The sequence below is a fragment of the Hyperolius riggenbachi genome, chromosome 1 (assembly GCF_040937935.1).
Source record: "Hyperolius riggenbachi isolate aHypRig1 chromosome 1, aHypRig1.pri, whole genome shotgun sequence".
Classification (NCBI taxonomy): Eukaryota; Metazoa; Chordata; class Amphibia; order Anura; family Hyperoliidae; genus Hyperolius; species Hyperolius riggenbachi.
Genome location: NC_090646.1, coordinates 581,556,514 through 581,582,855, shown reverse-complemented (window position 1 = coordinate 581,582,855; position 26,342 = coordinate 581,556,514). Strand labels below are relative to the sequence as shown.

Sequence of the window (26,342 nt, the reverse complement as noted above, 5' to 3'; positions counted from 1 at the left end):
TTGCCCCCCGATTACAGACCTATGGAGACAGGTAGTCAATTTCCTACATGATACCATGGGGTCACCAGCTACGCTGGATGTCAAATGTTGTATCCTAAATATATACAATGAAGATGTAAATAAATTTGATAAGTATTTTCTCATAGAAACAATGTTCATGCTCAAAATGTGTATTGCATTTAGATGGTTATCCCCTACATGCCCCACATTCCTTGACTGGAAAACTAAAGTAAGGAACTCTCTTCCTCTTAAGAAAATGGTATATCAGCATAGGGGATGCCCATCTAAATTTAACAAAATCTGGGACAAATGGCTGGACAAGGTCCACTGATGCACTATATGAGTAATTAAGGTTGCTAACTGATCTATGCTCACTAACACATTATCCTACTCAACTGTCCATTCATTAAAATCCTTGATCTTTGGCCTTCTCCTCCATAACCACTTGACGTTCTAGCCCCTGTGCAATCAGATACCCGCCACATCGGCTGCACTCTTCTTCTCTCTCTCCCCATATGCCTATACTGTCATGCCTGCTCTCTGTGGATAACCCTTCCCATCTGCTACTTTCACGTAAATTGTATTATACAGACTATGTTTGTAATTTCTATGTACAAGCTTTGTAAAGTATTCAAGAACTCTGTTCTCCCACGTATTTGCATACTCTGTATTGATCCTTTTATATACAATAAACCTTTTGGTCAATTAAAAAAAAAAAAACAACAGATGGGCAGGTGAGATATGAGGATTGGCGAATGCCTTAAAGGGACTCCGAGCAGTGCAGAAACTATGGAAAGATGCACATCATTTTAAAGCTCTCTTTCTCCTCTTTCCAATGATATATAAACCGCCACCCTACGCCTTTTAGTTTTCGCTATTTTTGCGATTGAAATTGCCGTGGCCGCGATTTCGATCGCGAAAATAGAGAAAACTAAAAGGCGTAGGGCAATGATTTAGGTGTCGTCAGAAAGAGGAGAAAGAGAGCTTTAAAATGATATCCATCTTTCCATAGTTATATTGTATTACACAGGACGACTTTTTGTCAAAGTCAGCAGCTGCATTCAGCAGAATGGAGCTGCTGACACTGGGGAAAGTGTCGTCCTGTGTAATACAATATAACTATGGCTTGATGGATATCATTTTAAAGCTCTATTTCTCCTCTTTCTGGCGACACCTAAATCATTGCCCTACACCTTTTAGTTTTCTCTATTTTCGCGATCGAATTTGCGGCCGCGGCAATTTCAATCGCGAAAAAAGCAAAAACTAAAAGACGTAGGGTGGTGGATTATATATCATTGGAAAGAGGAGAAAGAGAGCTTTTAAATGATATGCATCTTTCCATAGTTTCTGCACTGCTCGGAGTCCCTTTAAGCCCCCTCTACACCATGCAATTCCATGTGCGATAGATCAAATTCGATTGAATCCAATTCAATTGGATCGATTAAATCTGACACGTCCGTGTGATCGATTTTGGTTAGTTTTCAATGCAAAATCGATCACACGATCGATCGAATAAATCTGACATGTCCGATCAGGATTCGATCGATCCATCGCATGTGGAATGGATTCTGTATGGCCATCAAGTCACTAGCTCAGCTCCCTCCCCCATTTATTGTCAATCCAATAAAAATGGCAGAGTACTGTATTTACATTGGGGTTGGACAGGCTAGACTATAAGCTTTCTCTAACAGGTTTGAGATGTATTTATGAGCAGGTTGTGGGCCATCCCTAATAATCAGCTGTCTGTATTCCTCAGTGTTACATTCATGATTTTGTATAATCTCTGTAACATGCACCCGGGCTTATAACTTACTTTGAACACTGAAGAAAAAGATAAACGGCCCAACCACTGTAGTACTGCAAGGTGGGGAGTTGGGTCTAAGCAGCCAACACTAAAGATAAACATATTTTGAAGAAAAGACCGCTCAGTCCACGGGCTTAACAGCCTTTTCCTGAAAATATGTCTGATTTATTACAGCGCTAAAGGAGAGAATGGTGCCGTACAAATGATTAATACCAATAACAATGGTGAGTCAGGTGACAGAGTCTGTGGAGAACAAGCATCACAGAACACCTTAACCAATACATCCAGCAGATACTCAATAATGATTCATTACAGGTCTGCCAGCAATGATGTCAGCAGGCCACAGTGAAGGCTCCTGGGATTATCTTACCCAGAAACACGACCAATACCAGTGATGACACCTCCGGCTGGGACCTCCTCATTACCATACAACTGGTAACCAGCAAACTGGGAGAATTCCAGGAAAGGGGAGCTGTAAAATAATAAACATTTATTGTAAGTAGAGAAGAGTTTAGAGAGTAAGAGTGTGAGCTCCTGGGAGAGACAAGACAGAGAACATTTATATTGCACTTTTCTCCTGGTGGACTCAAAGCGGCAGAGCTGCAGCCACTAGGGCACGCTCTATGAGCAGCAGAAGTGCTAGTGAGTCTTGCCCAAGGACTCCTACAGAATAGGTGCAGGCTTACTGAACAGGGAGAGCTAAGATTTGAACCCAGGTCTCCTGTGTCAAAGGCAGAGCCCGAGACAGCCAGTGACATGACTAGATATTCTGTAAAGCCCTGTAGTAGGTGTCAGCGGTATATAAATACATAATAACAACTGACTTCTTAATGTTCATGGTAGTTCAGTTTGGAGTAATAGGTGTTGGGCAAAATGTACAAGACTAATGCAGGGCATACACGGCTTGTTCGATTCTGCAGTCGATTTTCTTATCTTCCGCTCGTTTTTCTCATCTTCTTCCATTCACTGCTATCTTCTGGATAGCAGTGAATGGTAACAGGTAAGAAAAACGGCAAAACGAGCGTGAGATCGGACGTGTCGGTAAATGATCGATCCATCTAAATGGCTCAAAAAACGAGCCGTGTATGCCCAGCAGAAGGGTAAAATGTGCAGCGCGAAAAAGAAAAATTGCATTTTCTTACTCTATACTCCTATAACATCATATTTATAAAAGTGATAGCACATTTCTGTTCTCATGAATGTAAGAATAGTGAAGTGCTGTATTGTAAATATCTTAAACTGACAATCGGATACCTCTTTGACTTAAAAGGAAAAACTGCCCATCACTCACAGCTATTTAAAGAAAACATCAAGCATTTAAAGCTACCCCAGATCTCCTTACCCGTGGCATCCTCCAGCCTCTTGCAGCCGATATGTCCCTCGCAGGGACTGTAGGAAGCTCCGGGTAAGTAGATCTGGGGCAGCTTAAAATTCTTGATGCTTTCTTTCTTTATTATTATTTATTTATTGTATTTATAAAGCGCCAACATATTACGCAGCGCTGGACATTAGTTAAAGGGACACTTAAGTCAAACAAAAAAAAATGAGTTTTACTCACTTAGGGCTTCCAATAGCCCCCTGCAGCTGTCCGGTGCCGTCGCCGTCTCCCTCCGATCCTCCTGGCCCCGCCAGCAGCCACTTCCTGTTTCGGTGACAGGAGCTGACAGGCTGGGGACGCGAGTGATTCTTCGCGTTCCCAGACACATTAGCACCCTCTATGCTGCTATATGGTATATGATATATGCTATAGCAGCATAGATGGCGCTATTGTGGCCAGGAACGCGAATAATCACTCGCGTCCCCAGCCTGTCAGCTCCTGTCACCGAAACAGGAAGTGGCTGCCGGCGGGGCCAGGAGGATCGGAGGGAGATGGCGAGGGCACCGGACAGCTGCAGCGGGCTATTGGAAGCCCCAGGTGAGTAAAACTCATTTTTTTTGTTTGACTTAAGTGTCCCTTTAAGGTTACAGACAATATTTAAGGGTTACATACAGCAATAAGACAATACAGGAATACAAGAAAACCAGATCACGCAGCCTATATTAAAATAAAAAAACAGATACTTACCTAAGGAGAGGGAAGGCTCTGGATCCTAATGAGCCTCCCTGTTCTATTTTCTGCATACAAACACACTTTGGTGTGCATAAAACACATGCAAAAAACACGCGCTGTAAACTGAAGGACAAGTGTGTCCCCGTCTAAGGCTTCTTTTACACTACAAATCGCAATTCAGATTTGTTATTCCGATTTTCACTGGATGCTAGCAACACAAGAAGAAAAAACGCAGAAAAAAAAACGCAGCATGCAGGACTCAATCACGTCAAAAATCAGAATCGCATCAAAAAAATTTTAAAATTACATCAACAATCGGAATCACATATAAAATTGCAAGAAAATCGGCATCGCTTGTAGTGTGAAAGAGCCCCAATGTTGATGTTTTGCGGAGAAGGGGATGTAAATGCGTTAGTGGGCTCCGGCCTTTAGTCAGTAAGTGGCCCATTGTCTTTATTTGCAACTTTCACTATGTGAAGCAGAACTCTGTGGTGAATATGGAGAACAGGGTGTTTGATGTTGGTGAACGCCACAGGAAACAATGGAGATATACCGGTAAATAAAGTATTTTTTTCAAAATTGCTTAAAAACTTATGATATAATGATTTGTATGTGTAGCACATCTAAGAAATAAAACATTATTAGCAGCAGAGATATGAGTCTTGTTTTGTTTCCGGTACAGGAAGAGTTAAGAAACTCCATTTGCAAAAGAGCTTCATTGATCTCTCAGACTTTCAAAGTCGCAGAGAGCGGTCTTTTGAAGATTATTCAAGCGTCTGTTACTGTATTTTGTTTTTTTTTTCTGCAGAGGAAAGTTCAAAAGGTCATTAGCTTGCTCTGTGATATCATTTAGAATGCTGAGTGTAGTGTGTGAACTGCAAATATTAGAGAATTCTGCAATGTTATAAAAAAAAAAAAACTATATAACTTAAAATAAAAATATGAGACTCCTTTCTTTGCTACTATTGTTCTATTAATTATCCGTACTACACATACAATTCATTAGATCATTTTTATTTTTATTGCTTCAGTGTTACTTTAAAGAGAGTCTGAAGCGAGAATAAATCTCGCTTCAGACCTCATAAATAGCAGGGGCATGTGTGCCCCTGCTAAAACGCCGCTATAGCGCGGCTTAACGGGGGTCCCTTCACCCCCAAATCCCCCTCGATACACCGGGGGAGCGCTTCCTGGTTGGGGCAGGGCTAACCGCCGCAGCCCTGCCCCACGCGCGTCTGTCAGCGCGCATCTCCGCCTCTCCCCCGCCCCTCTCAGTCTTCCTTCACTGAGAGGGGCGGGGGAGAGGCGGCGATGCGCCGCTGACAGACGCGACTGGAGGCAGGGCTGCAGCCGTTAGCCCTGCCTCCAGGAAGAGACAGCCAGCGACCTTTTCACGACACACTTTTGCGGGGGGTGGGTTGGGGGTGAAGGGACCCCCGTTTAGCCGCGGGATAGCGGCGTTTTAGCAGGGGCACACGTGCCCCTGCTATTTATGAGCTCTGAAGCGAGATTTATTCTCGCTTCAGAGTCTCTTTAAGGCACAGCTCCTTATAATGTGGCTATCAGGCTGAGTGCAATAAGGTACTATTAAAAATGGAGGTCCACCTGATTTCATCAAAAGGGGCGCTCACACTGAAAATCAGTGATGTTTTCAGCTGATCACGCCTTTAATAATTAAAAAAAAAAGTTTAGTTCAGCAGCAGTTCATGCTCAAGCCACACTCACAGCATACTACCACTAGGAAGAAGGCAAACATTGGTGGATGCTGAAGCAAACGTGTATGGATAATAAACTTATGAGGTAATTCATTTTAGGGGGTAGTAGCAATAATAGAACTTTACTTGACTCTGGTATACTTATTTTCAATTTGTGAGGTCAAAATTTAAGTTCTGAAGAGTAAAAGGCAGCCATGTCAGTGTGAGAGAAAAACTGATTCATTCAGGTCTAATTCAACTTTTCTGAACTTGAACTATCCTGTTATCAGCATTCTTTGTTTGGCCAGATACCTTCTGTTTACATTTCAGTAGAGCTGCCCTGAGTTTTACTGCATTATATGCATAAACCCGGATTTTATAAACCCTTGCAATGAGGAAAAAAAAGAAATGAAAAGGAAACAAGAATTTGGAAATAAACATATGTCCCATACCCAGGATCTATGAGTCTGTCGATTCTCTCCCTCGGTAGAAGTTTACCTCTTGAGGTATGGAGTGATCGGGCCTTCTCTCCTCCTCCTGTAACAACATCACAAGTTCAGTCACAAATACTGATCAGTTCCTGAGTACAGGAAAGCAATGATCCTGAAAACAAAGCTGTCAGATTACCACCCTTAACAGAACGGCCATGTGATTATTCAGAACCAGTGACATCCAAACATTTACTAAATAAACATAGTTTATCAATGTAGTATTCGCATCCACAGACTACATCTCCCAGCATGCATCACAGCGCGCACGACATGGCTGGGATTTACAAACGCCAGAAGAAGCTGCCAGTCAGTTAGAGAGGATGGCACATCTCCCACAGGTCAAAGTGCAAAGGAGCAGCACACCATAGGCAAGTACTGATGCTCCCCCCCCCCCCCCCCAAAAGCATACACCGTTATGAACCTCCCTTAAAGAGACTCTGAAGCAAGAATAAATCTCGCTTCAGAGCTCATAGTTAGCAGGGGCATGTGTGCCCCTGCTAAAACGCCGCTATCCCGCGGCTAAACGGGGGTCCCTTACCCCCCGAAATCCCCTCCGTGCAGCCGGGGATCTCTTCCTGATTGAGGCAGGGCTAACCACCGCAGCCCTGCCCCACGCGCGTCTGTCAGCGCGTATCTCCGCCTCTCCCCCGCCCCTCTCAGTCTTCCTTCACTGAGAGGGGCGGGGGAGAGGCGGCGATGCGCCGCTGAGAGGCAGGGCTGCAGCCGTTAGCCCTGCCTCTAGGAGCAGCAAAATCTACGACCAATTTGGTCGTTGATTTTGCGGGGGGATTTTAGCAGGGGAATCTGTAACGTCAAAACGTCCCCTGGGGGGTACTCACCTCGGGTGGGGGAAGCCTCAGGATCCTAATGAGGCTTCCCATGCCGTCCTCCGTCCCTCAGGGGTCTTGCTGCAGCCCTCCGTACAAGGTGACGTCAATATTTACTTTCCCGGCTCCTGCGCTCTGACGGCTGTCGGCTCCGAAGTAGGCGGAAATACCCGATCGCCGTTGGGTCTGCTCTACTGCGCAGGCGCAAGTTTCCGGCGCCTGCGCAGTAGAGCAGACCTGACTGAGATCGGGTATTTCCGTCTACTTAGGAGCCGAAAGCAGCCACAGCGCCCCCGCTGGAGCCAGCAAAGGTAAATATTGAATTGACAGTCGGGTCTGTCGCCGGCTGTGTGGAGGGCTGCAGCGAGACCCCCGTGGGACAGAGGACGGCGTGGGAAGCCTCATTAGGATCCCGAGGCCTCCCCCACCCAAGGTGAGTACCCCCCCAGGGGATATTTTTGATGTTACAGTGTCTCTTTAAAGAAAGTGTAAGGGAAAAGTGTTTTTTTTTATTGGCGGGGGGCCTTCACAGTGGTACGATGTAACCGACCCATTGTAACACCGAACGTTGTATTGATATACAAAAGCGATGCAACATTCACAACGTGGCATTGCTATGGAAAAGCAACGTGACACACACAGTGCGGCCTTTGCAGTGAGTTTGATCGGAGTGCAATACCCCAATGCACGGCATACAGTGCGCTACCACAAAACGAGGCAGTAATGCACGGTGCAACTTTTTCATTCCTTTGTGTTACCAGGATTGCAAGGTTCCACTGTGAACTTAGCCTTAAGTTTTACCCCTGCCTAGCCTATTAATGTTTTTATTAGCCCCAGCAATAGACAGGAATTATTTGTGGGACCTTTAACCACCCTGGCGGCAAAAACTTGCAAAAAACGTTAATGACGAGCTGAGCTCGTCCATGCCGACAGGGAGATTTCCTGTTTCTCTGTCCCGCCAGCTGCATTTTTTTCTCATCAGAGGGATTCCCCAGGACGGATGGATGCTTGTCTGCATGCTGTGGGTAGCGATCCGTGCTACCCACAACGTGCAGAACAAGCATCTAGCCACCCTAGGGAATCCCTGGGCAGTGGATCGGTGGGCAGAGAAGGTGCGGTGGTTCCCCCTTGTATGCGGCGGCTGTGCGGGCGGGTGAAACCCCCTCTGTGCGGGCAGGGGGATACCCCTTCTATGGCGGCTGTGCGGGTGGCGGGAACCCCCTCTGTGCGGGCAGGAGGATACCCCTTCTATGGCGGCTGTGGGGGTGGCGGGAACCCCCTCTGTGCGGGCAGGAGGATACCCCTTCTATGGCGGCCCATTGAGTAAATAGATCTACGCACCCGAGGGCTTTCTCCAGCGACGGCTGCAGCTCACACCCTCCTCCATCTCGTTCTCTGTACAGTTACATTACGAGGCTTGGTGACGTCACCAAGTCTCGTAATGTAACTGTACAGAGAACGCTGGAGAAAGCCCTCGGGTGAGTAGATCTATTTATTCAACGGGCTGAGATGGAAGGGGGGGGGGGGAAATCGGGAGGGAGGAGGAGGGGGATAGGCCACTCACACAGCCGCCATAGAAGGGGGTTCCCCCCGCCCGCACAGCCGCCACATACAAGGGGGAAGCCCCGCACATTCTCTGCCCACCGATCCGCTGCCCAGGGATTTCCTAGGGTGGCTGGATGCTTGTTCTGCACAGATCGTTGCCTACAGCGTGCTAGGAGGGGGGGGGGGGGGGAATCGGGAGGGGGGACATCTGGCTACACACCTGTCTCACTATATACCTGTCTAAACACCTGGCTCACTATATATCTGGCTGCACATCTGGCTACTTATACATCTGGATCTTATACTCACCATTGGCGTGCTGATCCCTCGTCGTGTACCTCTGATCGCTTCCCCAGTGCCTTCTTCCATGTCCCTTGGCGGATTTTGCTTCCTCCTCTGCGATCACATGTCCCCCATCGATCGGCGTTGATGACACCAGGGTCACACAGCATCATCAACAACTTGCAGCAAACACTTTTTTTTTTTTTTATTGAATTCAATACAATAATCTGTATTGAATTCAATATAAAAAAATTGATTGCAAAAAAAAAAAAAAAAATGGTTGAAAATTATTGGAAATTAATTAAAACACTTTTTGCATGGAAATCCTGGGGAAATTGAACGCCAGGATGGTTACCTATATTTCCAGTGTTCCTTCCAGCCTGATGTACACTGAAACCTCCAGTACATAAGCTTATCACTTACCTAGATGTATCTTTTCTGCTTTTTCCCTGAGTTCAGTCACTAATGCTTTCATTCTCTCATAGCTTTCCTAAGAAAGAATCACATATAGAAGCATATTACACATTGGTAAAAGAAAAAGTATTTTTAAACAAAACACTTCATCTATATGTCACTTTTGGACAGACTTTTCACACTTCTGATTTTCATTTTGAGGGGAGACTGCACAAAGCAGGTTCATCACAGGGCTGGAAAAAGTGTGGGCCACACCTGGACCATGGGTGGTTCTCTAGCGCTAAGAGCTTGTATAAAGGATAACATGGCCAGGCTACTGCTAGCTGGACTTTTACATCAATCAAGGACGCGCACCACCGGGCCAGGGCATGCGTACTGCTGAATGAGTCTGGCCCAGAGCATGTGTACTACTCAGAGAGCATGACTCGGAAATAGTACAGACTCATAGCTGTTCGCAGGTGAGCTGTTCACATACATCTCTAGTAACAGGCTGGACTGTGTTACAGAGGAAATAGTAAGGTGTTCATAAATGACAGACTAAACAGGTGGCTTTTCAGTTTGGACTTAAACGCTTTCAGGAATGGAGATGTCCTGATTGGGTGTGGCAGGGAGTTCTAAAGTGTCGGGGAAGCACAGAAGACTGTCTCCAAAGGTTTAGAGGTGGACTCTCTAATAATACCAGCTGCCTGACTTCTATGCTGATGCCCTGACTTTAATACCTTAAAAAGGAACTGTAACCAAAATAACATACAAAAATGCTTATTTTTTTCAAGTTCTTTTTACGTGTTGTCCCAAACACAGGATCAGCTTTCAGAGGCATACATTTCAACAACTGACCAGAAGATCCCTAAAGATGAGCACAGTTAGGTATAACATCACATCCACTTCTCCCAGGGTTCTATGCCCTATGCCAGTATTTCTCGTACCTCATTCGTGAGCATCTTGTCGCACCACTGTGCCCATATTTTGTTGAATGTGTTTGGTCAGTTTCAACTGCAGTAAGTCATTTTATAGAGTGGTAGGGACTTAAGGTGGCCATACACTGGCCCGATTCCCGGCCGTTTCGACAGCAGATTCGATCCTGGGATCGAATCTGCTGCCAATCGTTCGCGGTAAACGCCGCCGACGATCCGATTTCCTCCCGAAATCGGATCGGTCCGTCGATCGCGCCGTGCGGGAAATTACCCTCGATCGCCCGCGGGTAAAGTGCGCGTCGCTAGCGGCGGCCGATCCGATGAAAAATACATTACCTGATGCGGGCTCCCGGGCGTCTTCTCCGCATCTTCTCAGCGCTGCACCAGCTCCATCCCGTCGCTTCCTGTGTCACTGCAGTGACCCAGGAAGTTCAAATAGAGGGCGCTCTATTTGAACTTCCTGGTCACGGAGTGACACAGGAAGCGCCGAGATGGAGCAAGAACAGAGCGGTGCAGCGTGGAGAAGATGCCCGGGAGCCAGCGTCAGGTAATGTATGCGCGGGGGGAGGACAGGCGGCAGGAGCAGCTGAACAGATTGTGATCGGTTTCAGGCTGAAATCGATTCACAATCTGTTTGCAGTAAAGGCAGCCATACGATCCCTATCTGATCAGATTCGATCAGATAGGGATCTGTCAGCTGGTCGATCTGATGGCACATCGACCAGTGTATGGCTGCCTTTATTCATTGTATCCATTCTTCTTTAGTTGGACCCAGAGGTTGATTCCAGTGTAGTAGAATTATTTTACAGAGTAAAAACCAGAATCTTTTTATATCTACTAATTACTAGGGTATTGTCTCCTAAATGTCTCAGGAGCACTTAGCTTAGGATCAAGTTAGAAGAGTTGACCCAGCAGCCGAGAAATTTGATCTCGATACTGAGATAAAGCCAGGAATGCCCAGAACATGTGTATATAGGAGCCCACATCAGAGCCGCACCCAGTACACCTCTGGGGAGAGCTGTTCATTTTTGGCAGTGTGTATTTGTCAAATGTTAATATGTATATTTTATGAAGGAATTTTAGCTGAAAAAGCCCATCTCTCCCCGACATTAGCAGTTCTGCTCCCCAAGCTTCATTGTCTTTTACACCCAAGTCTGACTCCCATTGGGGACCAACCAACAGGTCTGAGTGTATGGCTGAAGGCAACATATTTACTACTAACAAGTGATCACTGCAGAATGTTAAAGGGGAACTGAAGAGAGAGGTATATGGAGGCTGTCATGTTTATTTCCTTTTAAGCAATACCAGTTGCCTGGCAGCCCTGCTGGTCTATTTCTCTGCAGTAGTATCTGAATAAAACCAGAAACAAGCATGCAGCTAGTCTTGTCAGATCTGACTTTAAAGTCTGAGCCACTGAAACACCGGATCTGCTGCATGCTTGTTCAGGGGCTATGGCTAATAATATTAGAGGCAGAGGATCAGGAGGGCTGCCAGGCAACTGGTATTGCTTAAAAGGAAATAAACATGACAGCCTCCATATACCCCTCTCTTCAGTTCCCCTTTAATTTACTGGTTTACTAAGAGTTCTGAAGCCAGTACAAAAACATAGCTGGTCAGAGCTGCTCAGAAGGCGGGGCAGTTACATACCAATATACAGCAATATGTAGCTATAGGAAGTGTTTTGATGCTGAAACCAGGATATTTAATCACCTTGCTCCATTTCTCAGTCCAGCCTAAACACTGGCATGAACATGGCCCTGGAGGACTGGAGTTCGACATTGTGTTCTAGAGGTTGTTGTCCACCCAATCATGTTAGTGGAATTTCCCTATGAAGTTTCCTGCTGGGTCACCTAAATCTTCCAGTTGTTTTCTTCGAGTCAGCCTGATTATTTGTTTGCAATAACACAACAGTGCACCCTCCGCCCGGCTGTTATTGGCTCTCTTCCTATCGGGGCCAGCCCTACCATGACACAAACCTAAATCACGTAATACAGGGTGCAAACTCTAGGGGGCAGCAGCACTGTACACTATTATGGCAGATGCTCTTTCTCACACTTTCTACCTCTGCTGTTGACACACAGGACAAAAGAGCTGCAAGTCTGTGCATCCCACACCTCCAGTACTGTATTATTCTCTGCTCTTCTGGCTGGCTCACCTGCTCTCCAGACATGCTCAGGGATAAGCTGCTCCTGTGTCTGAGGAATGCATGCGTGCTGTGTGTGTCCTTGCATTGTGTGTTTCTTTGTGTGAGTATGCACACAGCAGCACACTATCAGCACCCAGCTAACAGCATTAGAACTCATTCAGCTGTTGGCACCCAGACATGGCCATATCAACATTAGCAACCAGTGATCCGCCAACCAGCACCCATTCCCTCACATATCATCTGCCCGACCAGTCACACATCAGCATCCATCCATCCAGGCAGGCAGCTATTAGCACCCAGCCACCCACCTATCAGCAGCTAGCAAAGTAGTTACCATTCAATCACCCTCCTACCATCAACCAGTCAGCTACTTACACATCAGCAGGCAAGCTGTCAGCATCCATCCACTTATAACAAACCAGTCAGCAACAACTTGTATCCAAACCAAGCAAGCAGTCACCCACTGAGCCGTCAACACCTAGCCTAATGTCTCCCACCCGGAAGCACATGGCATAATTTCTCCCACCTGAAAGCACCCAGCATTCTTTCTCCGACACAGAAGAACTTGGCAAACTGGGTACCCCCAGAAACTTCAGTGCTTAAAGAGAACCCGAGGTGTGTTTAAAGAATGTTATCTGCATACAGAGGCTGGATCTGCCTATACAGCCCAGCCTCTGTTGCTATCCCAAACCCCACTAAGGTCCCCCTGCACTCTGCAATTCCTTCATAAATCACAGCCGTGCTGTGAGGCTGTGTTTACATCTGTAGTGTCAGTCTCAGCTGCACCCCCGCCTCCTGCATAGCTCCGGTCCCTGCCCCCATTCCTTCCCTCCAATCAGCAGGGAGGGAAGGGATGCAGGCGGGGACTGGAGTTCTGCAGGAGGCGGGGAGAGCAGCAGACTGACACTATAGAGATAAACACAGCCAGCTCTGACAAGCTGTTTGTCAGCAGCGTGGCTGTGATTTATGAGGGATTGCAGAGTGCAGGGGGACCTTAGGGGGGTTTGGGATAGCAACAGAGGCTGGGCTGTATAGGCAGATCCAGCCTCTGTATGCAGATAATATTCTTCAAACCCACCTCGGGTTCTCTTTAAAGTGAACCTCCAGACTAAAAATCGACTTAGCAGCACTGAAAAGGCCTGGTGTTTCTTTAACAGTTTCACAGCATCAGAACTTTGTTTCTCTTATACAAGCCTCATTTTCAGCTGCACAGAAGAAAACTGCCCGGGCAGTTTCCCCCCCTTATACTGTGCAAAGCATGATGGGATTTCTGAGGTGGTTGTTCTTGTTCTGCGGTTTTGGTGCAATTTTTTTTTTTACATTTTGTATTTGACATTTGAAGCCTAGTGTGTGCAGCTGGGAGGGGTTATCAGGACACAGGACAGTTGGAACTGTGTCTCATGCTCCCTGTCACCTCCTTTCAATCAAAAAGATGGCTACCCCCATGACAAAGATGGCAGCCCCCATGAATCACAAACATTTGCCTGTTCTTTTATAACAGGGTGCGTAAAAGATTATATTACCTATCTATTCTAATTAACATAACTAATGTAACTTAACAGTATGTTTGTTTAGGCTGAAGTTCCCCTTTAAAGAGACACTGAAGCGTAAAAAAAATTATGATATGATTTGTATGTGTAGTACAGCTAAGAAATAAAACATTAGCAAAGACATGTCTAATATTGTTTTCCAGTACAGAGAGTTAAAGAGAATCTGTATTGTTAAAATCGCTCAAAAGTAAACATACCAGTGCATTAGGGGACATCTCCTATTACCCTCTGTCACAATTTCGCCGCTCCCTGCCGCATTAAAAGTGGTTAAAAACTGTTTTAAAAAGTTTGTTTGTAAACAAACAAAATGGCCACCAAAACAGGAAGTAGGTTGATGTACAGTATGTCCACACATAGAAAAATACATCCATACACAAGCAGGCTGTATACAGCATTCCTTTTGAATCTCTAGAGATCATTTGTGTGTTTCTTTCCCCCATGCACTGAAGTTTCAGGCTGCTCTTTTCTTCCTGCAAACAGCTTTGCCCTTGTTTGTAATTCCTCAGTATGTGAAAGCCCAGCCAGCTCAGAGGACGATTTATCCAGCTTGTAAAAGATAAGAGAGAAGAGAGAAGCTGCTCTAATCTAAATAACACACAGGCAGTGTGCAGAGAGGGACTTGGAAGAGTGAGTTCATAGCAGAACCACAACACTGAAGAACTTGGCAGCCTTCCAGACACAGGCTGACAAGTCTGACAGGGGAAAGATACATTGATTTATTACAGAGACAGTGATAGTATAAAGTGCTGCAGTTAGCCAGAACACATTAGAATAGCTTTTGGAACTTGTAGGATGATAAAAAACAGGATGCAATTTTTGTTACGGAGTCTCTTTAAGAAACTCCAGTTATTTATGCAAAAGAGCCATTAAACTCCAAGACTTTCAATGTCGCAGAGAGCTCTGTCTTCTGAAGCTTGTTATCTCAACTGTCAGTCATTGTATTTTCTTTTTCTCTGCAGAGGACTGGTCAATAGTTCACTGGCCTGTTCTGTAAAATCATTTAGAATGCTGAGTAGTGTGTAAACTGAAAATATTAGAGAATGATGCAATGTTATAAAAAAAACCACTATATAACTGAAGATAAATATGAGAATATTTTCTTTGCTACTAATGTTCTAGTAAATACCTGTCCCCTGACACCACTAAACTCCTTATCCACGCCCTTGTCATCTCCCGCCTAGACTACTGCAATTCTCTTTTGTCTGGCCTCCCCTCTAACCATACTGACCCACTTCAATTGGTAATGAATGCGGCAGCCAGACTGATACATTCTTCTCAACGCAGCGCCTCTACAACTCCGCTCTGTAAAGCCCTACACTGGCTCCCCATCAGCTTTAGGGTCAATTTCAAAATCCTGTGCTTTGCCTACAAATCAGTGCACAAGACCTGCCCAACCTACATCTCTGATCTGGTCCACAGGCACATACCAGCCCGCCCCCTCCGATCCTCCAATGACCTGCGCCTAGTCGCACCACGCATAACTCAGTCACATGCACGATTGCAGGACTTCACCAGGGCTGCCCCTACTCTCTGGAACTCGCTCCCATCAGCCATCAGACTCGCCCCCACCTTTAATACCTTCAAACAAGCTCTTAAAGGGGAACTGAAGAGAGAGGTATATGGAGGCTGTCATGTTTATTTCCTTTTAGACAATACCAGTTGCCTGGCAGCCCTGCTGATCCTCTGCCTCTAATACTATTAGCCATAGCCCCTGAACAAGCATGCAGCAGATCAGGTGTTTCAGTGGTTCAGACTTATAAGTCTGATCTGACAAGACTATCTGCATGCTTGTTTCTGGTTTTAATCAGATACTACTGCAGAGAAATAGACCAGCAGGGCTGCCAGGCAACTGGTATTGATTAAAAGGAAATAAACATGACAGCCTCCATATACCTCTCTCTTCAGTTCCCCTTTAAGACACCTCTTCATGCTAGCATACCCCCCTACACCAGCACCATAATATGGTCTGTTAGACACCCTTTCAAAAGATGCATCTATTGTCTCCACCCCCACCCTTTAGATTGTAAGCCTCTGGCAGGGCCCTCCTCCCTAGTGTTTCCAGCTTGATTATGCAATCTTACTGACAATCACCTCTCTTGTGGACTAGAGCAGTCTCTATTTTGACCTATGACACTGTATTGTTATCAAATGTTTTGTTGCGAGTTTCCGTATGTTCTACCTATATGTTAGCCCAATTATCTATTGTGCAGCGCTGCGTAATATGTTGGCGCTTTATAAATACAATAAATAATAATAATAAAATATCCGTACTACACAACCAATTCATTATATCATAATTTTTCTTTTTCCGTTTCAGTGTCTTTTTAAGACCAGTAAATATGTTGAGACTGTCAGTGGAAAAGGTCTCTCTCAAATGGGAGGCTGAAGGTGGTGAATTCACAGTCTGTCAGCTGCTCCCCCGCACTGTGCCAGACGCTGGCTATGGACCGTCAAGAGGGGACCTCCCCTGAAGTCACATTTGAGCGCGGCCATGCCCAGGCGCAACATGTCACGTTTTCCCCTGCTAAGTAACACCTCCATGTGTCAACCAATGACGTGCGGTGTTACGCTGCCATTCGAATCCATTGTAACTGCACACAAATGGAGCACTTGGCCGGGAGGCTAATCAACCCTACAAGTGCACAGATCAGCCTCCTGTGTGAAAGAGGCCTAAAGCAGTGCTGAAGATTCCTAGCAAATGACTACTGTGAAAAACCTTTTATTTGGCATTTACAGATGTCTTGCAGTATCACACCTGAAATCGCTACAGCTCACGCTTACTCTGCTATTGCAATGCCAAAGAACATTCAACTAAAGCATTCTACATGCGGAGCAGTGCTTTTCAGCACTGCTAGATTTGGGCGCAGCCAGCGCCGCCATAGACTATAATGGGAATCAGTCTATAGCGGCGCTCAGTGAGTAACGTCGGCGCCATAAGAAGACGGAGCCGAAGTTGCTTAAAAAACACAATAATTCGGCCCCCAGAAATCGCTGGAAGCCAAATTATATCATTTCCCCACTATCCATGGCAGCCTGGAGGGGGAATAGTAATTAACACGGCCCGGGCTTGTGCAGAAGCAGGATAAGCCAGCTCAGTGTACTCCCCAGGCTCTTTTAGTCGGGTGCTCCACCCGGATAGTTTTGGTGAGCACCCGGCTGTCATCCGCTCACCTCCTCCTACGCTGTAAGCAAAGTTGCTCACAGAAGCACCTGCCCTGCATTCTCTCATCTTGCCCCACCCAGCTACTTTTTCATGCCACCCGGCTGGAAAAAAATTCTGGGGAGAACACTGCAGCTGTATCCTGCACCCAAGTCTACCGGCGCTGTTTTCACATGTATGCTCCTACATGTGTACGAGGACCATCGTCCAGCATGAGATCAATGGCTACATATCTCTGCACTGCATCGAGCAATAAACCATTTGCTTGTTTGATGGAATGTCAATAGATTTCTGCTGAAATTATTAAAATGTATTTTTGACAAATTGCATAGGAATCCGTCACTATCCAAATTGTAATCAGGAAAGGATTGATCGGTTTGCCATATCAGGCTGTAATTGACTCATGCATGTCTTCTTGTACTCTAGGGGCCCAGTAGCAGCACTTTTGCAATGCTCGCCCATCGCCAAAGTACTGCAACAGTAGAACCTATTGGGTGGCAAGCACTGCTTGTAGCATTTTTGTGAGCAACCGCACTAATGGCTGCAGAGCCAAACTGCAGGAATTCATTGATCTGGGAATCGGGGGCACTTTGCGATATCTCTCACCGCCTGTTGGTCCCAGGCCTTCACTTCACCTGTCTGTAGATTTAATGCTTTGGCTAAACAATGTATATCATGCTGGGTGCACACAATACACCTTCCCATCCAATTGACAGGATCAATTATTTCGCACATGTCCAATCGCTACCAATCAATAACAGGAACGATTTTGGGAAGATAACATCACAAAATCATTCCTAATGTTGATCGGGAGCAGTTTGCAGTTGACACATCGATCAGATGGGAAATTGCATTGCGTGTACCCAGCATAAAACCCCATCTACACGTTACAATTCCACATGCAATCGATCAAATACGATTGCATCAAATTCAATTGGATCGATTAAATCTTATATGTCCGATCGGGACTCGATCGATAGTGTGATCAATTTTGCATTGATAACTAACCAGAACTGATCACACTATCAATCGATTCACGATCGGACATGTCTATCGATCCAATCGAATTTAATCCAATCGAATTTGAACCATCGCACGTGGAATTGTAATGTGTAGATTGCCAACATGATCACTGGCAAGTGAGTGTAAGAAGCCATATTAATAATCTGATCACAGAGAATCTTAACACAAAGATAATTCTATTACACACATAGATTTTTTTCACAGTAGAGTTTAATAGTAATGTCACTGCAGTGTGAAAGGACATCACACAGAGGGGGGCAGAGCTGCAGGCTGAGCTGTTACACAGGCAGGCTGGATATACACAGCACAGTCCCATTGACCCTGACAGCTATCAGGCCTACCTGGTACGCCGAGGAATTAGTGTCGGGTCTGGATCCAACAGAGGCCACTCTGTCCCCATGATAGAGCCGCCGGAGTGAGCCTCTCAGCAGAGCCCAGCGGGGCCACATAGTGTACGCCAGCATCTGGCAGAGCGGCCTGTGCAGCACAGGTGGCACCGATCGCTCCTAATAGCCTCCCCCGTCTTGCTCTCTCCCCGGCCCGGGCTCCGGAGACAGGAGAAGCCGCACAGCGGACACACCATAGACACGCCCCCGCCGCAATGTGACTGGCCGCAGCTCTACTAGCACACCCATCACCAGCGCCAATCCTGCAGCAGCTCCGGGTACCCCGCCCCTCCTGTCATTCAGTCTGCTACAGTAGAGTTCTTCACCTTGTCCTTTAGGTGTTCACTAGTTACAGGCAAACTTTCTTTCCATTAGTAAACCACCTACCATTCACATGTGATTGTGGGGTCACACAGGCAAGAGGCAAGGCAGCAGATTTGGCCCCGTTTGCCACCCAAGTGGGTAGAAGGGCCAGGGCCGGATTTAGGCCAAGGCAACCTAGGCCATGGCCCAGGGCACCACAGGAGGAAGGACACCAAAGCAGCAGTATAAACTGGTGCGGCATTTGCAAGCTTGCAAATGCTGCAATGCAGGGAGATCAAGCGAGCACCTGACCTCGGTACTCTGCTGTTACCTGTCTGTGCAGCAGCCACCTTGCTCTCTGTGCACGTTTGCATTGTGGCCGGTGGCTATGGACTTGGGCAGCACTGGAGACGGAAAGGAAGAGGAAGCTTCTGCACTGGAGATGAGCAGAGAAATGAGTGACACAGATAGCTGCTGCGGTGCAAAGGTGAGATGACTACCTATACTGAAGTGGAAGGGGGGGGGGGGGGAGGAGGGATTAGGGGAAAAGTCATCTGGCTACCTATACTAGAGGAAAAGGGGGAGGTGTCATCAGGCTACCTATACTGGAGGGAAGGGGGATGAGTCATCTGGCTACCTATCCTGAAGGGGGCGGCTGGTGACAGTGGCCTAGGGCGGTAAAGATTACAAATCCGGCCCTGAGAAGGGCTAAGAAGAGATGGCAAGCAGGCCCCTGAACACTTGCTAGATCCAAGGCATTGCCCTAAAGCCTAAAGGGGCCCATGCACCAGTCGATTGCAGCCATCAATCGATCAATGCTATAGAATCGATCAGAAATTGATTCTATCAAATCTATTGATCGATTTGCAGCTGATTTCAATCAATATCGATCAATTTAATCTATCTGACAAGATGGAAAATCTTAGACACATCAATGGCCCGTAGAGTTGCCTTGGATCTAATGGTCCAATAATGCATTTTACTCTGAAATCTATTGGAATTCTGTTCCTAGTGTGTGGCACACATCAGATTTCTGTCAGTTTGGACTTGACAGGCATCTGACAGAAATCTATCTGATGCTCGAATCTGCTGCAAATCTATAAGTGTATGGCCACCTTAGGAGCTCGTTCACACCATTTAGCACCAAATGGGCATGCGATCAGAATGCAATGTGTACAGGCGCATGCCATCGGCGCCGCTATGTGCTGCTGATCACATTCACTACAGTGAATGTGACTAGTGAATGTGATCAGCAGCACCGATGGCATGCGCTTGTACGCATTGCATTCTGATCGCATGCCCATTCGGCGCTATATGATGTGAGCATTGTGCTTGGCTGAAAAATGTATGCAGTAGTGCAATAGCGCATCGCACTGCTGTGCAGAGGATATGGACACATGATCTGAACGGCAGAAGTGCTGTGTATGCACTTCTGCCATTCTTGTGCGTCGCATTCCATACGTGCTGCTGAAGCAAAGTGATTCTCCATAGAGAACCATTTAATGCATTTTATAGCGGAAACACACATTAATTTGGCAAGTGTGACCCCTGCGTTACAGTATAATCCTAGGGGCTACTTTTTTAATCGTTCAATACTGTTATTTCAGTTTCACTCTCACAAGATTGATTGCTGTGCCTAGTAGCATAGCTTAGAAGCTCTGGGCCCCAGTGCAAGTTTGACATTCGGCTCCCTCAAGCATTCTACATAACAATTGATGTGGAACACCAAAACCTGCCATGGGCAACTGCAGTGTCAGAGAGGTGTAGGCTGGGGAGGAGAACTAATTACAACTAAGTGGTTAAAGGATGCCCCCTCTGGTCCAGGGGCCCTAGTGTGTTACCTCTACATTTTAGACCAATCTGTGCAAAGAACATGACTCCAAATGTCCAGGTCTTTGGCTATGTTCTCTCTGGCAAACTTCCAGAGGTGATTATGCACCCCCTTACGGTGGGACCTGCAGGGTGCAAAGCGCAAAGACTTTCCTGGAATCGCATATTTTATTCATATATCTTATTCTGTGGTTAAAAAAAAAAGTAAACATCCAAGTTTAAAGTTTGGGCTGCCTAAGGTGAATGAAAATTTCTATTTATCTCTAGTACAACGATTGAACTTTACATAATCTCTCTGACAATTTTTTTTTTCCTCAGTCACATAGGTGTTTTACCACTCCGTGAGAGTTAAAGGACAACTGTAGGGAGAGGTATATGGAGGCTGCCATATTTATTTTCTTTTAAGCAATACCAGTTGCCTGGCTGTCCTGCTGATCCTCTGCCTAATACTTTTAGCCATAGACCCTGAACAAGCATGCAGCAGATCAGGTGTTTCTGATATTATTGTCAGATCAGACAAGGTTAGCTGCATGATTGTTTTTGGTGTGATTCAGACACTACTGTAGCCAAATAGATCAACAGGGCTGCCAGGCAACTGGTATTGTTTAAAAGGAAATAAATATGGCAGTCTCCATATTCTTCCCACTTCAGTTATCCTTTGAGGGGCCCACTAATGATACAATGTTTATTGTACAATCTTTCTACTTTATGTAATATGAAGGGCTACCTAAACTATCAATCTAAAGTTTATTTACTTAGTTTACCCTTCTGCTATATGGATATGGTAATATTGTATTATAATTAGTGGTCACCTTTAGGGTGCATGAACACATCGCGTGCGTGCGTGCGTGCGTGCGTGCGTGCGTGCGTGCCTAGTCACAGTATTCTACAAGTTTTTATTACAATGGGCTCTATTCACAAAACTTCTCATAAATGACTTATTTACCACCTAATTCATAAAAAAATCTTTGAGCACATTTATAAGCAAAATAAAAGAAAAATAGAAAAAATGCCCATTCTTCTTTGCAAAACAGCTCCAGCTCAGTCAGATTAGATGGACAGCGTTTGTGCACAGCAGTTTTCAGATCTTGCCACCGATTCTCGATTGGATTTAGATCTGGACTTTGACTGGGCCATTCTAACACATGGATATGTTTTGTTTTAAACCATTCCATTGTTGCCCTGGCTTTATGTTTAGGGTCTTTGTCCTGCTGGAAGGTGAACTTCCGCCCTAGTCTCAAGTCTTTTGCAGACCCCAAGATGTTTTCTTCCAAGATTGCCCTGTATTTGGCTCCATCCATCTTCCCATCAACTCTGACCAGCTTCCCTGTCCCTGCTGAAGAGAAGCACCCCCAGAGCTTGATGCTGCCACCACATTTGACAGTGGGGATGGTGTGTTCAGAGTGATGTGCAGTGTTAGTTTTCCGCCACACATACTGTAGCATTTTGGCCAAAAAGTTCCATCTTGGTCTCAGCTGACCAGAGCACCTTCATCCAGGTTTGCTGTGTCCCTCACATGGCTTGTGGCAAACTGCGAACATTACTTCTTATGCTTTTCTGTTAACAATGGCTTTCTTCTTGCCACTCTTCCATAAAGGCCAACTTTGTGCAGTACACAACTAATAGTTGTCCTATGGACAGATTCTCCCACCTGAGCTGTAGATCTCTGCAGCTCGTCCAGAGTCACCATGGGCCTCTTGACTGCATTTCTGATCAGCGCTCTCCTTGTTCGGCCTGTGAGTTTAGGTGGACGGCCTTGTCTTGGTAGGTTTACAGTTGTGCCATACTCCTTCATTTCTGAATGATTGCTTGAACAGTGCTCCCTGGCATGTTCAAGGCTTTGGTAATCTTTTTGTAGCCTAAGCCTGCTTTAAATTTCTCAATAACTTTATCCCTGACCTGTCTGTTGTGTTCTTTGGACTTCATGGTGTTGATGCTCCCAAGATTCTCTTAGACAACCTCTGAGGCCGTCACAGAGCAGCTGTATTTGTACTGACATTCGATTACACAGAAGGTGCACTCTATTTAGTCATTGGCACTCATCAGTCAATGTCTATGGGCAACTTACTGCGTTCAGACCAAAGGGGGCTGAATAATTATGCACACCCCACTTTGCATTATTTGTAAAAATGTTTGGAATCATGTAGGACTTTCGTTCCACTTCTCACGTGTACACCACTTTGTAATGGTCTTTCACGTGGAATTCCAATAAAATTGATTTAGGTTTGTGGCAGTAATATGACAAAATGTGGAAAACTTCAAGGGGCCGAATACCTTTGCAAACCACTGTACATACACACATATTAGGCCCGGTTCACATTAGCAGTCGCCGTCCGGAATCGCCGTGCCGGAGCCGGACCGCATGCAGAATGGACGGAACGGACGCATGGCATAGCAATGAAAGCCTATGCGTCCGTTCACATGCGTCCGTTTCGTCCGGACCGGATCCGGACTCCGGCATAAGACCCAACATGCGCTGTTTTTTGGTCCGGCTCCTCCGGCAGCCGTATCCGGAGCGGAGCCGGACTGCACCATCCGGCCAATACAAACCAATGAGAACCGGAGAGCGCACAACACACTGGCTAAAAATCCGGATGTTCTACCCCACTTCCTATGCGTATTGTAGCGGCGATTTTGGATGGGACACATGGGCAAGCATTTTGGAGTGGAGCAGCAGTGACTTTAAACGTGCTGGAGATGTTGGCAGTATGTCGGAGGTGGAGGTGAGTGCTAAACAGTGGAGGGCCTGATTCCACAGGTCCACCTTCTGCTGACCTCCCAGACCCCAACATTTTTATTCGGTTTCTACTATCTTTTGCCAAACGGATCCGGATCGCATCCTGATGAACACCTGATGCAACCTGACCGGATCCGATCCGGATCAGAACCGTACGGTTCCGATCCGGATCCGGTCAGGTCATCCGGTCCGTTTGGCAGGGAACCGCAAGTGTGAACCGGCCCTTAGTGTACAGTGGGATGTAAAAGTTTGGGCAACCTTGTTCATCGTCATGGTTTTCCTGTATAAATCGTTGGTTGTTACAATAAAAAATGTCAGTTCAATATATCATATAGGAGACACACACAGTGAGATTTGAGAAGTGAAATGAAGTTTATTGGATTTACAGAAAGTGTGCAATAATTGTTTAAACAAAATTAGGCAGGTGCATTAATTTGGGCACCACAAAAAAGAAATTAAATCAATATTTAGTAGATCCTACTTTTGCAGAAGTTACAGCCTCTAAACGCTTCCTGTAGGTTCCAATGAGAGTATGGATTCTGGTTGAAGGAATTTTGGACCATTCCTCTTTACAAAACATCTTAGTTCATTCAGGTTTGATGGCTTTTGAGCACGGACAGCTCTCTAATTCACACCACAGATTTTCAATTATATTCAGGTCTGAAGACTGAGATGGCCATTCCAGAATGTTGTACTTGTTCCTCTGCATGAATGCCTTAGTGGATTTTGAGCAGTGTTTAGAGTCGTCTTGTTGAAAGATCCAGCCCCACCGCAGCTTCAGCTTTATCACCGATTCCTGGTCATTGGTCTCCAGAATCTGCTGATACTGAGTAGAATCCATACGTCCCTCAACTCGGACAAGATTCCCAGTCCCTGCACTAGCCACACAGCCCCACAGTATGATGGAACCACCATATTTTACTGTAGGTAGTAGTTGTTTTCTTGGAATGCTGTATTGTTTTTCCTCCATGCATAACGCCCAAATAACTAAATTTTAGTTTCATCAGTTCACATCACCTTATTCCAAAATTAAGCTGGCTTGTCCAAATGTGCTTTAGCATACCTCAAGTGGCTCTGTCTGTGCTGTGGGCGGAGAAAATGCTTCCTCTGCATCACTCTCGCATACAGCATCTCCTTGTGTAAAGTGCACTGAATGCTTGAACAATGCACAGTGACTCCATCTGCAGCAGATGATGTTGTAGGTCTTTGGTGCTGGTCTGTGGGTTTACCCCTGACTGTTCTCACCATTCTTCGCTTCTGTCTATACAATATTTTTCTTGGTCTGTCACTTTGAGACCTTAACTTGAACTGAGCCTGTGGTCTTCCATTTCCTCAATATGTTCCTAACTGTGGAAACAGACAGCTGAAATCTCTGAGACAGCTTTCTGTATCCTTCCCCCTAAACCATGATGGTGAACAATCTGTCTTCAGGTCATTTGAGAGTTGTTTTGAGACCCCTATGTTGCTACTCTTCAGAGAGGAGGGAAACTTACAACTGACCCCCTTAAATACTCGTTCTCATAATTGGATCCACCTTTGTATGTAGGTCAGGAGTCACTGAGCTTACCAAGCCAATTTGAGTTCCAATAATTAGTTCTAAAGGTTTTGGAATTAATTAATTGACAACAGTGCCCACATTTATGCACCTGCCTAATTTTATTTAAAGTGTAACTGTCGGGCATAAAATCAATTCTTTATTTTTATCTGGTAAACAAGTAATACGGATGCTAACCAAGCAATTCAAAAGGTAAAATCACTATTACTTATCTTGTTTATAAATGATAATTACCCAGTTTACCTCTTTTACCTCTTATTTGGTACACACAAAATTTGGTACACAAAAAGGAAGTAGCAGGGCATGCTGGGTTGTCATTTTTTGCTTCTCTAGTAGAGAAGTAGAAGTAGAGAAGCAAAAGATGACAACCCAGCATGCCCTGCAACTTCTTTTTTGTGTACCAAATTTTGTGTGTACCAAACAAGAGTCAGGTAAACTGGGGAATTATCATTTATCAACAAGAAAAGTAATAGTGATTTTAACTTTTGGATTGCTTGGTTAGCATCCTTATTACTTGTTTACCAGATAAAAAAAGTAAAGCATTGATTTTTGATTTTATGCCCGACAGTTACACTTTAAACAATTATTGCACACTTTCTGTAAATCCAATAAACTTCATTTCACTTCTCAAATATCATTTTTTATTCTAACAACCAACGATTTATACAGAAAAATCATGACAATTAACAAGGTTGCCCAAACTTTCGTATCCCACTGTATGTGTATTTATATGTATATATCTTTATTTTTACACATACATCACTTCCTGGTTAGCAGCCATGTTTTTAGTTTGTAAACACTGCCTAAAACTGGCATTAATAGCCAGGATTGCAGCGGAACCGGCAAAGAGGGACCCAGAAGATCACAGTGACTCGATTGGTATGTTTTTTATTGTACAAATCGGACAGTACAGATTCTCTTTAAAGAGAACCTGAACTGAAAATAAAAAGTCAAAATAAACATACACAGGTCATACTTACCTCTCATGTAGTCTACTCCTCAATCTCTTTCTCCTCTCCTGCATCCTGTTTGTCCACTGTGATCAATATATTTCTCTGTCCTTCATTTTGAAAATGGTTATTGCCCCATAACAGCTGCCTGGTCAGCACACCGTTAAACTGTAATATCGCCCACTTGAGCCACAGGGAAACATGGACATTACCTTGCACATTCAGTTGTAACTGACAGCAGTTGATATAGAACTGACAGCAACTGGTATATTTCAGTTCTGACAAAATATTGTCAGAACTAGAAGGGATCACTGTAAGAAGAAAATGGTGAGCCTCAGAGGAATTGATGGCGAGCTAACTATGTAATATTCATTTGCAGCTACATCATGTGTTTATTTTAAATCATTTTACTCAGTTCAGGTTCCCTTTAAGGATACTGTACCAGTAATACATCCAGCCTGGCTATGCAGCCTTACGGTATACTGAACCTTATAATCCACCACATGTGCAAGTGCTTGTACCTTACCTCTAATGGGAGGACAGAGTTGCTCCTTTGCAGCAGAGAATGAGCATGCTGGGCAATTTCTAGGACAATTTCTGATATAGTAAACCACTTTCCTGGTCCCTTGGAGCTTACTATAACGAGATTATACTGTACTCTATCGCGCTAATCTTCACCTGAGG

General features: G+C 45.3%; 1 protein-coding gene across 1 annotated transcript in view; it reads right to left on the bottom strand.

Moving 5' to 3' along the window:
* The window catches only part of MCCC2 (methylcrotonyl-CoA carboxylase subunit 2), a 95,909-nt gene extending 77,423 nt beyond the window's left edge, over positions 1-18,486 (bottom strand). The window contains exons 1-4 of the mRNA XM_068248214.1: positions 18,239-18,486; positions 9,114-9,180; positions 5,998-6,082; positions 2,175-2,276 (exon numbers count right to left, since the gene is read on the bottom strand). Of these exons, the coding sequence (XP_068104315.1) occupies positions 2,175-2,276; positions 5,998-6,082; positions 9,114-9,180; positions 18,239-18,361 (377 nt within the window). The 5' untranslated portion in view covers positions 18,362-18,486. The remainder of the gene's footprint in view (positions 1-2,174; positions 2,277-5,997; positions 6,083-9,113; positions 9,181-18,238) is intronic.
* Positions 18,487-26,342: the final 7,856 nt, after the last annotated feature.